Source organism: Myripristis murdjan, chromosome 17 (assembly GCF_902150065.1).
Source record: "Myripristis murdjan chromosome 17, fMyrMur1.1, whole genome shotgun sequence".
NCBI classification, from domain to species: domain Eukaryota; kingdom Metazoa; phylum Chordata; class Actinopteri; order Holocentriformes; family Holocentridae; genus Myripristis; species Myripristis murdjan.
In genome coordinates this window covers 9,649,408-9,660,491 of record NC_043996.1, presented here as the reverse complement: position 1 = coordinate 9,660,491, position 11,084 = coordinate 9,649,408, and the positions used below count along the sequence as shown (strand labels likewise).

General features: G+C 41.1%; 1 protein-coding gene across 7 annotated transcripts in view; it reads right to left on the bottom strand.

The window, feature by feature from the left end:
* Positions 1-3,252: 3,252 nt before the first annotated feature.
* map4l (microtubule associated protein 4 like) overlaps positions 3,253-11,084 on the bottom strand; it is a 221,665-nt gene continuing 213,833 nt past the window's right edge. For all 7 annotated transcript variants that reach the window (XM_030074008.1, XM_030074009.1, XM_030074010.1 and 4 more), the window contains one exon: positions 3,253-11,040. In XM_030074008.1, coding sequence (XP_029929868.1) covers positions 11,036-11,040 — 5 coding nt within the window. In that variant the 3' untranslated portion in view covers positions 3,253-11,035. The remainder of the gene's footprint in view (positions 11,041-11,084) is intronic.

Genomic DNA, 11,084 nt, shown 5'->3' with positions numbered 1-11,084 from the left:
CAGGTATGGTGGACAATGAGGGTCACACTGGTCTCAGCCGATACACACTAAAAACACAGCGATGTGAACCTGGCCATACGCTGTAATTACAAGTCACTAACTGGCCACCTGACTGGTGACCCCAATTTATTACACAAATTTATCCACAATTTGGCAGGTAAATGTTTTTTATTAGTGCCTCGGGCCGAAGGCCTGAGGTAAACTATTGTTGTCTTGCATGTTTCTTCTTCTTCTTCAGCTTATTATTATTATTAGTGGCTTGGGCTGAAAGGCCAGAGGTCACTATTGTAATCCTGAGTGTTTCTTATTCTTATAATTATTATTATTTCAACTTCCTCTTCCTAATTTTGGTTCACTACTCCTCCCACAGTTTCGAAGATACCTATGACATTATAATTATGAAAACGTCCATCTCAGTCGGGAATAGTGTGCTATGGCTTTTGTATATTTCAGGAATTACCATGGCTGCAATGAATGGCCAAAACTTCCCAAGGCTCCAGGGCGCAGAGCTTTTGACCTGCGTCCACGCACCAAAAATGAAAAATGTGCGTCTTGTGGAGAAGAAGCAGTGTCGGTTTTCATAACCTTTCATTCACTCAAACGGAGCTTGTACCATGTGATGTGACCAGGGGCGGACTGGGACTAAAAAACAGCCCTGGACTTTGACTAAGCCCGGCCCCGGTTTACCACGGATCTTTTGTAGCACAGAGGAGATATGTTGGTCAAACACTCGCTGTGTAGTGTTAGTGTATGTTTATGAGTTGCATAACATAATAAATTATCTTGAAGGAGTAGATGTTTACCAGTAAGCTTGACTCCAATAACTTAACAATATGTTAAATTATTTGTTTTAAAAATGTAAATTACTTATCAAACAGACCTAACAATTCAGCTACCAATGAATGAGCAGTGGTATGCCTGTGATAACACAGATTGAAAAATAAGCCGAAGTGATACCTCTTCTCTGAATAGACAAGCTAAGCCAATGCTGCTGTTAGCCAGTGAAAATAGAGCAGAGTGGCAACTCTCTTTGTTACACAATCTATGTCAGTGCGCTGCTGCAGCTGGAGAGTTTCTCTGCCTTTTGGCTTGTGCGGTGCCGGTGCAGTTGTTATTATGTCAAATTCCGCGTTTTATTTGGCTAATTCCGCGATTCCGTGATCGATTAGCCCCCCCTCCCCACACACACATACACACACACACAAAAAACCCTCATCGGATCTGCACGATTCACACAAGTCACCCAAATGGCCACGAAAAAAGCGAGTTGCGCTTTTCGGCGCGCTGTTTGCATCCCTACGTTTGGATGCTTCACTCTCTAACTGCCTAATTTTTTTCTCTCTTACCTTCTCAGCCCCACCATTTTCTTTCCTTTTTTTTAGGGTTAGCAACACAAGTGGTATCCATGGTCTCTCTCTAGTCATCTCAACTTGCACACAGGCACACACTACCACGAGTATCTTTGACACTGCTGAGTGGCGAGTAAGCCTGCGCATCTAAGGGCCTACCTGCGCATTGTTGCCACCTATCGGTCTGGATATGGAACAACAGTAGATTACAAGCAAAAAGGGGAAAAAAAAAAAAAAAAAAAAAAAAGACCGGCCGGTGCTGCCAGTCCACCCCTGGATGTGACCTCTATACACACTTAATAATTACCGGGACTACAGAAATTGAAGCTGAACATTTAATTTCTGTGTATTCACAGTAGCTATAGACACTAGCGCTGACTACCCCTGTAACAAATTGGCCACAATTTTACACACTGATCATATATGTGATAAGTTTGAGACTTCCAAGTTGTCCCGGTTCAAGGTGGTATGTCCTGGTTTCCCCGGTAAATTATGTAAATAACTTTACCTCTGGTTTCAGCTCTTTCCTTCTCCGGGGAAAACCAAGTCCGCTTCCCAGCCATGCTGCCTCGGTGCTGCGCCCCCTGCTGGCGTCCTCTCATCCACTCCACTGCATTCAGTTTAGTACAGGCTACACTACTAACATGTAGGCTTCATAAAAATACTGTACGTCACCATGCATCACTATGGAATAGTTTACCAGACCCTATGATATAGTTAGCCTATTCTTTTATGTTCAAGAGAAACCTTCAAGCCTACTATACTATACCTTATGCAGTACATTTTTTTCTCTTGCAGTTGACAGATATTTGAATACGAAACAGACATGGTTGCTAGTATTTACTGAATTGTATTGGCTGTTGCAAAATACAGTACAGTCTAATTATCCGGTGCAGTGATTTTGGCAGGATGAGTCCACAGCTGTTTTGAGTTTTAATTTGAAGGATTGATGTATATATCTGGCCAATAATTGGGAGTAGGCTTTTAAGTGATGCTTTACAGATCACTGTGTTTACAAATGTACTCACGTCAGTAGTAGAGGCAACAGCTTGGCAATGGTTAAAGTGCTCCTCTTAAAAAAAAAAAAAAAAAGAAGTTAGTTTTCATTTTTCACTCATTTCTTTTCATGTATACATTTACATATATGAAAAGACCCAAACTGAACACTTGGACAACTTGATTACAGTAAGACAATATTTTAACAGCATTAGTATAGGCGTGATTCTGTCGCTGGCTTTTGATCCATGTAAGTGCTTGATCATGGTAATCTTGATCTCTACATGCGGATTCCACTGTACTGTGTATATTTTACAGTATCTTTTATTTATGTTACTTTTTTCCTTCATACTTTTCCTCTCTTCATCTGTCACTTCAACGAGTAGACATCCTTCTAGGACTGTATCACATTGTAATTGCAATGCTCAATCAAGGATACTTTGCGACACTTCATTACCAGAGGATGTGACTTTATTAAGGCCAGCTGAGAGTGTTAGATGCTGGTGGTGCAAACTGAGGACTGGATTATGTTACCTTGGTGGTGTAGCCCTGAATGAAGAGGCTGCTGGCAGTGCTACTTGTTGTTTTGGACTGAGGAGATATTGGCAGAGCACTTTGAGGACTGTATTGTCATCCCAGTGCTGAAACTGTGAACCAGCAGGGAGGCTACTGGTATGGAAGAATGTACAGTGGTGCAAGGCAGGAAGGCAAGGCCTAATTCAAAGCAGGAAGAGGTGGAATTGAGGTATGGCCCGGCTCATGAACCTCAGCTACAGCAAAAGGACAGCATGTACCAGTTGTTACACAGAATAGTTTACCAACAGCCTCTGAAATCTAACTTGGTTTTTTTAAAAAAAAAAAATAATAAAAGTGATTTGTGCATTTGAAATGATTCAACCCACACTTCTTAATCTTTTGTTCATCTTTTTAATTTTATGATTAATATTCACATCACTAGTTAACAATTAATCACAATGAACATCTCTTTCATACCAAATATTCATTATATCTCAGATTGAAGGGGGCGGGGGGGAGGGGGAGGGGGGATGAGCTCTATCTAATAGGACAAATGCCTCTAACAACCAGCAGTTTGTTGTCTTCTGCATGCTCTTGCTATAGTGTTGTGCCCTATAGAGTAATACAATACACACTACAGTGCGGCCGTTCCACAATACTGAAAAGTAGATTCTTTTTCTTGCCTCCTTTCAATTTGTAATGGCAATTTGGGCATAAGGCCGACACTCCAGAGCAGTTCAAAGTAACTCAACATTTGTCAGTGCTGCAGTCAAAACCAATCAGGTTCCTGCCCTTAACAATGTAACTAAAGCTAGACAACTGCAATCTCTATCCATGTTGCTTTCACTGGGTACATGACTGCTAGTTTCTCCATGTAGAAGAGGCCAGTTTTCAGTACTGGGGATGCCGACATGCCTCTGTAGGTGGGAGACACAGCTAGGGGCTCCAGGTGCATATCTACCAACACTCCCTCTTTTCTGCTTTACTCCTTTTTTCCATTAACATTTAGTAACTGCTTATGCTTTAGCTCATCATTAATAGGTTTTTCCAATTTTCCATTTCAACAACAGGACAAGTTAGTCAGAATTTTCCATCATTTTCAGTCCTTGGACAGTTTGGTCCAAGTGTTCCCTTAGGTCAGCTGTGTGTTGGTAGGTATGTCAAGGTGTCTATGTAGGAGCTGTCTAACACAGAACATTACTCTCTACCACATGCCAAAAGACTAGTACTGGTTACTGTTAGCCTAACTGGGGGTGGCTTTATGAGGGAGTAAGGGTTGGGCAATGTGTGTCAAGTGCCACATGTGGTGCAGAGCATGACCTCTGACCTCATCTGAGCACTTCTACTTCTTAGTTCACCAGAATCCGATTGCTTTGCTCTCTTTTGATAAACCAGCCAATTGCGCAAAGCCTGTTACTTCTGTTTTTCCATATTTCTGCACGGTTTCTGTTCTATGCAGCCATAAGATCAGCTCTATGACACAGACTTGACATTTTTAGTCTTGGTCCAGCCTCATTGTGACCACTTGCTCATTCATTTCCAGTTTGCTGAGACCATAAAGAACTCGACACACACTGCCTTCCCTCCTGCCCATCGATTTGAATACAGTAAGTGTTTCCATATTGTGGTCTATCTTCCAAAACAGAACAGAGGCAAATCTCATACATTTATTCATAATCTCGCATCTTTAATACAATACATTTTAAAAACATTCTTGAAACTTCAGCAGCCCTTTTCTTGTTGGAAAAAAGGCAGACTCTGAAAAAAGAAAAGAACACTTTTCCTCCCTTGCGTTTTCAATCTTATACTATTATTAACGTTAATGATAACAGGTTCATGAACGTGAAAGCTCATCTGTCTACATCCACAACACCCTGTCAATAAACCAGTTGTTTTTTTTTTATTTTTATTTTTTTATTTTAATTTATTTTAGTTACTTCTGTAGTGATAAAAACATGGTGGTGTCTATATACAGGGGACAGTGTGAAGGATTAGTGTAAGGGTGGTAAGAAAGCGCTATAACTGGGGGGTTAAACAGTTGTGAAGCGACATCAGAGAGATGCCAGATTTTATATTCTGTCCAAGCTGCAGAGCTGGACCTTTCTTTTTACCAAACCAAGCTTTACATAAAATTAGTCTTAACTCTATCATTATTGTGGTCGTTAAAACAAACATTTTATCGTACAATCCTTATCGTGCTTTAACCCTAAAATTAACATTAATTGACTTTTTGGCAGTTTGGTCTTTGGTCACCATTATGTGATGAGAGGACTGACACCAAAATTATCTCAGTGTCTCCAGTGGATAGCTGTCTGGTGCATGTAGTAATGCTTGATTAGCATTATCCAAAGTATGACAATAAAACTGTTACCAAAGCTGGTAAAGATGACCTGTAGATTCATAACTTATAAAAACAAAATCATGAAGTCCATTACGAATCAATAGCGCAAAAAGTTTATCTGTCAGGATAACTTTGCCAACTTCCTATGTAGACAAATAAATTCCATGAGAAATGTTGTTTCAAAGCTGTGCAGGGAAGAAAGAAAGATTTTATGCCACTTAAAGTCCATTTTTTGTTAAATTTTATGTCTATTTTACCAGTAAACAAGCCTGGGAGGTTTTGATGTGGAATATGACACAGTGACTCAACACCAGCAGAAAACCTCCTCTGCACTGCCCTCTAGGAGTTGAAACTTCAAGGCATTTTGCCCTTAGGGCCACAACCAATCAGTGATATAGCTGCAGGTACTTGACCACTGACAGCTGCTAAAAATACCTGCTACCACATCACTGGTTGGCCAGAAGGACAGCATGCCTGAAAGTTTCAACCCCTAGAGGGCAGTGCAGCAGAAGTTTTCAAGAGTTTGTGGTTTAGTGTTGAGTTACAAGTGGGTAAGTCAAGTACCAATCCAGCCTTTAAGCTGCTACAAGTTCTGCTTCTTCCACTTTTATGACAACAGATAATCACATAGGGTGTAATATACTGGATGTTAATGTGTCAGAATCACCACTAGACAGAACTATCTTCTGGAGAAACAGATGATTTTGCTGGTTGTCACATAATGTGTAAAGTGACCAGTGGGCCAGAGTCCCAAAAAAGACAGTGTAGTCCTTTAACATTTTTCTTAACCCTAAATTAAATCTGGGTAGTTATAAACCTAACCCTTTGAACTACACCCCTGGCCTAACCTTAATGCTTAACCTTAACTTGGCATATAAGTGACAAAAAAAACCAAAAAAAAAAAACAAAACAAACAAAAAAAAAAAAACACATTTTCATGATCATCAACTTGAAGATCAACTTTGTAGCTTGGCCAGAATGTAAGAACCAGTTAATCCTAACAAGTACAACAGGAGGGCAGACTGTAGAGTTGAGTTTAAGACCATCATAGCCAATAGCACAACACCAACAACCAATATTCCACTAAAATCCACTTGACCAATGAGATGAAAGGATACTGACTGCATCATCCGGGATACACAACATCAGCTCTTTCAATCACACGGTAGCTCACTCTCACGTCAAGCTTCCAAGACACGTTAAGACTACAGGTGTTACTACTGAACTGCATCCACACCTCGGTGCAGGACCTATCAAAGTGCTTTCATCCCATGTTGCTCCTATTCTTAAAGGAATATTCACATTCTTGTTTCACATGTGATCCACAAACGTTTTTTTCTTCTTCAGAAACTCACGGGAATGTGTTTTTGTGGGAACAATACCTCATCAAATACTGTCATAAGGTGCTTTCAGGTGTCTAGTTTTTATTGTTGAACATTTGACCGCTTGTCTTTGATTATCAGTGCTACACCTAACTACCATGACTATTTGTCTCCCGAAAGCACACACTCACAGTAGACAATATTTTACCATAATACAGTAAAGCAGCTTTGTATCACTCCAGTGTATGAAAAAGGAACAAAATAGAGTAAGACAAACACAAGACTTTGAAGATTTAAGGAGAACTGTACATAGTTAATTCGACTGATAGTATTTACTTTTCCAGACACAATAATATAGTCATATAGTGGCCATCAAGAGGTGGGCTTTTTTAAGATGACAAAATGATCCTACTGAGGTCCACCACAGTTGTGTGTCTCAGTCAGCCTATTAAAAAGAAAGAAAGAAAAAAAAGCTACAAGCCAGACTATCAGTGTTTCAGAGGCTAAGCAGCGCTCTCTATAGGTTGAATGCAGTAACAACACTTCACGCATCTGACAACTTCAGCAACAGGCCACAAAAGCATCACTAATCCTTCACTGTTTGTCCTGAAGCCATCCCAGACTTAATGCACCATGCATATAAGTGGAGTGTGTGGAATGGACCTTTCCCAATGGGAGTTGCTGATTCTATTCATTTGACCTTTGTGACGTACAATAACGCTCTGGACCCTGTAAATCATATCACAGTGTTGTTTCACTAAAACCTGCAATACAAAACTGAATTTAGGTCATTTGGTAAAACAACAGAAAGTGCTAAAAAAAAGTGCTTTCTTCAACAATTCATGAATCAGATCAAATCATATTTCAGACATTTAATGACTGAAGAAAAATAGTGTTCCCGTTTGACTATGATTAACACTTTTACGTTCTCAACCTTTGATTTAACTTTTCTTTAAAACAGAGTGTGCTATAACCTTTTTCCCCCCTCATAGATTCTTTTTAATGTGGATCTATGTTTTACAAGGACAGATTCATTTGCTTAAAAGCCTACTTCAAATTTCAAGCCCAGCTCTGTTTGACCACTAGCGAAACAGTCTTGGTTCATTTGTCCTGAAATGATGCTGCATTCATGGCAAGTTGAAACAGGAAGAGGGTGGTTTCTGATCGCAAAAATATTAAAACACATAACTAATACAGGTGACTGGACTTTAGACAATGTTTCCAATGTTATTCAGGATGTTTGTAGATCCAGTGACACCACACTACATTACTGATGTAGAACAAAAATTCTGCCAGCGACATTAACTAGCGAGAAAACTAGAGATGTGATGTTATCTTCTGCCTCTGCTTTCATGCAGTGGTCACCTAGATTGGCTTGGTTGCAGCATCAGTAGGTTGTAGCCTGCTTTACATCATGAATGCAAATGAGTTTAAAGTTCTAACATCATTCAGTGGAAACTTCCAAGCTCCAGATTGCCATGAATATAAAATTTCTTTCCTTAAGATGACTTTCTGTAAGAACCTCCTGTAAGAGAATTCACCTCTATTGACTGCCTGTGTACTAACTCCCGTGGTCCCTCTGTCATTCCATCTCTCTCTGTCTGCAGTTCACGTGTATGCATGTGCAACAGGAGGCGTTCCCAGCTACGATCACTGTATTGCTGTCAGAGCTGTAGTGAAACACAGGAAGAGGAAACGGACGGGAACAAGGCTGGGATGACGGTGAACCTATGATGAAGATGTCTGACAATGACTATGATGGGAACAACACAACGACACAGCTCATCATTGTTTTTAACGATATCAGCAGTAGACCATCAAAACACAATACAGAGTGGGTTTTGTTGTTAGAACGGAGAGAAAGATGCTTTTATGAATAGCATACTATTTAACTGTAGAGTGCTGGATTCTGTTTGGGTGTATATGTGTATGTGTGTGTGTGTTTGTGTGTGTGTGAGCATGCGCCTGCACACGGGCGAACGTGTTGTGTGCTTTCATGTATATATCTGTGCTTGCGTGTGTGCTTGCATATGTGTGTGTATATGTGTGAATAAAGTTACCACACTTCACGGATAGGAATCTAAGACGTTATTGGCTAGTAGGAGGATTTAAAGAAGAGGGCGTGACTCTGTAGCCCTGCTCCCTATCCACTGGGTTGAACCACATGACCAAGAAGTGCCACATGCACTAGAGAAGAAGGGGTGCTGCCTGCCTGTCTCTAATAGCCACACTTGATGGACTGCATACGTTAGCTACAGCTCAGGGTGGCTTCTGGGGTCCTCCGTGGTGGAGCTTTATGGGAGCGTGAGGGGGATTCACTCTGAAACATACAACAGGGTTTGGGGGTCACTGTTATGAAGACACAACAGGGCTTTGATGCCAACACACTAAAGATACACAGTGGCTTTTGTTAGAAGCCCCACATGCTTGGACACGGTGGGAGACTGGGGTACTGTTGGTAGGCGAGCATGGTTGAATGCCTGGTGAAAACGTCAGCATATTGAGAAAGTTTAAAGCTAAAGCTAAAGGGTTAATCATGGAGCTTGATCCCCAAGACTTTACGATGCATAGGGGTCTTGTTGTAATGAACCGAGTTATTTTGTCATACAAAAGGTTTGACACGGGTTTGGTGCCCTCTGGATATTTAATCTCAATATATAGTCTCATTAGGAGTTAGGTTAGAAAAGATAGGAGTTAATCAGGCTAGTAATGGAAAAAAAATTTTAAAGGTTTTTTTTTTTTTTTTTACATTTCATTTTAACTGTATTCAACCCAAACCAAACTGAACCAAGCTAAACTGGGAAGCCATATATATCCACTGAAGTCTGTGGATCTGTGCTACATTGACCAGGACTGATCTGAATCTGTTTAAATGTTTAGTTTCATCACTAGAATGTGAGCGCGGATTAAGTACAGGAAGACAGTATACACTCAATATGTCCAGAAAGATGTGAGTATGATTTATACCCCAATAATGGGATGGTATACTCAATAAACCTGTGTATATACCTAATTAATGGTGAGGATTTAGTTATTATCATGTCATTGTGTTACAGTGAATTATATAGCAGCCGGTGACATGGTGGGTGGATTGCAGCTATATTTATGGCACTGACTTTACTGTGCTTTGAGGTCATTGGAATAAAAGCTGCAGCAGCTAGCAGGTTCACTCCACAATTTTACGCTCCTTTTAAAGGGTTAATTAAACCTGTTCAAGGTAAAACGTTTAGGCTGAAGTCATATTTTCTACTGAAACATCAAGTACTGTGGCCCAATGTCAAATACGTGCCTGCTGGGTCAAACAGTTCAATGCTGAATACTGTTTGAGCCAGCCCCTTCCAGACGAGCACAAGCGCTCCCTACTTACCAAAACTATGACCTTGCTCACAGTTGGCCATAAAATAATTTTAGCCATCTCATCATACCATACTAAACTGACTTGTTGCAGTCATTTGTCATCTCACTGCGTTAAATATACTAAAATCCTGGAAGTTTTTCTCTGTACTGATTCAGAAGTCTGTCCTCAGATCTACCCATTCTCTTCTAGATGAGCCCTCGTCCTCTTGTGCCAATTGCTGCTAGCTGTGAGCATAAGGGTATTAATTTTACTGATATTCACTGCTTGAAACAAAATGCCATGATGATGCTAAGAGAAGTAACAAAAGAGGTAATGACTGACGAGTAAGCTATGAAATAACCTATAGAAATGCACTGTGTAGAACAGCAGATAGACCTCGACATAGTTGCTGGCTGGATGGATCTTGTGCTGAATGCGGTGATTTAAGATAGATGATTAAAATCCTTGTCCTGTTCTGTTGTGTACTTTATTGGTTAGCCAGCTAGATAGCCAGGAATCTAGCCCTCAGCTGGTCTGTGTGGTATGGGACTTTGCAGAAACGGGCTGGGTATGGAGGGCAAAGAGCAGGGTTAGCATAGCTGATACGGACAGAGCCTGGAAGTGGTTCTGGTTCCTGAAGGCCTACAACTGGGACCACAAAAATATCAGGGCTGGTTTTATGTGGGTCAGTAGTAATTAGGCTAATAGGCGGGAATATGCTAATTCTTGTTACCCCAGAGAAAATTTTGGCTTTGCTCTATATAGCTCCTTACACCCTTGACTACACTAGTGGGAGGGTTGTGGTGGGGTTGTTAGGGTTCAGGCTTGGGCTTTCAGGACCTTGAAGCCAGCAGGTGCTGGGGATGCTCACAGGAGAAAAGCTGGTGAAACCCCACACAGAGAAACACAGACAAACAGGAAGTGCTCTGCTCTGCGGTCGGCAGGTTCAAAGGTCAATCAAAGGTCATCAAGAGGTCAAAAGGTCAGGGTTGTTAGCAGGAAGCTGGCAGGTGGACCCCAGAGAAACACTGAGAGGCGATTGGTCAGTTCGGTGCTGCAGTGGGCGAGATGAAGGGCAGGGCCAGAGGGGGGTGACTGCGCCGTGGTTGGTTGGTTGATTGGCAGGTGGGCGAGTGCCGTGCATTTCCTGCCAAAATCTACATGCCACTGGGACTCAATCTGTGGAGGCAAAATATAAAGAGGGAGGGAAGCGATGAGAGAAC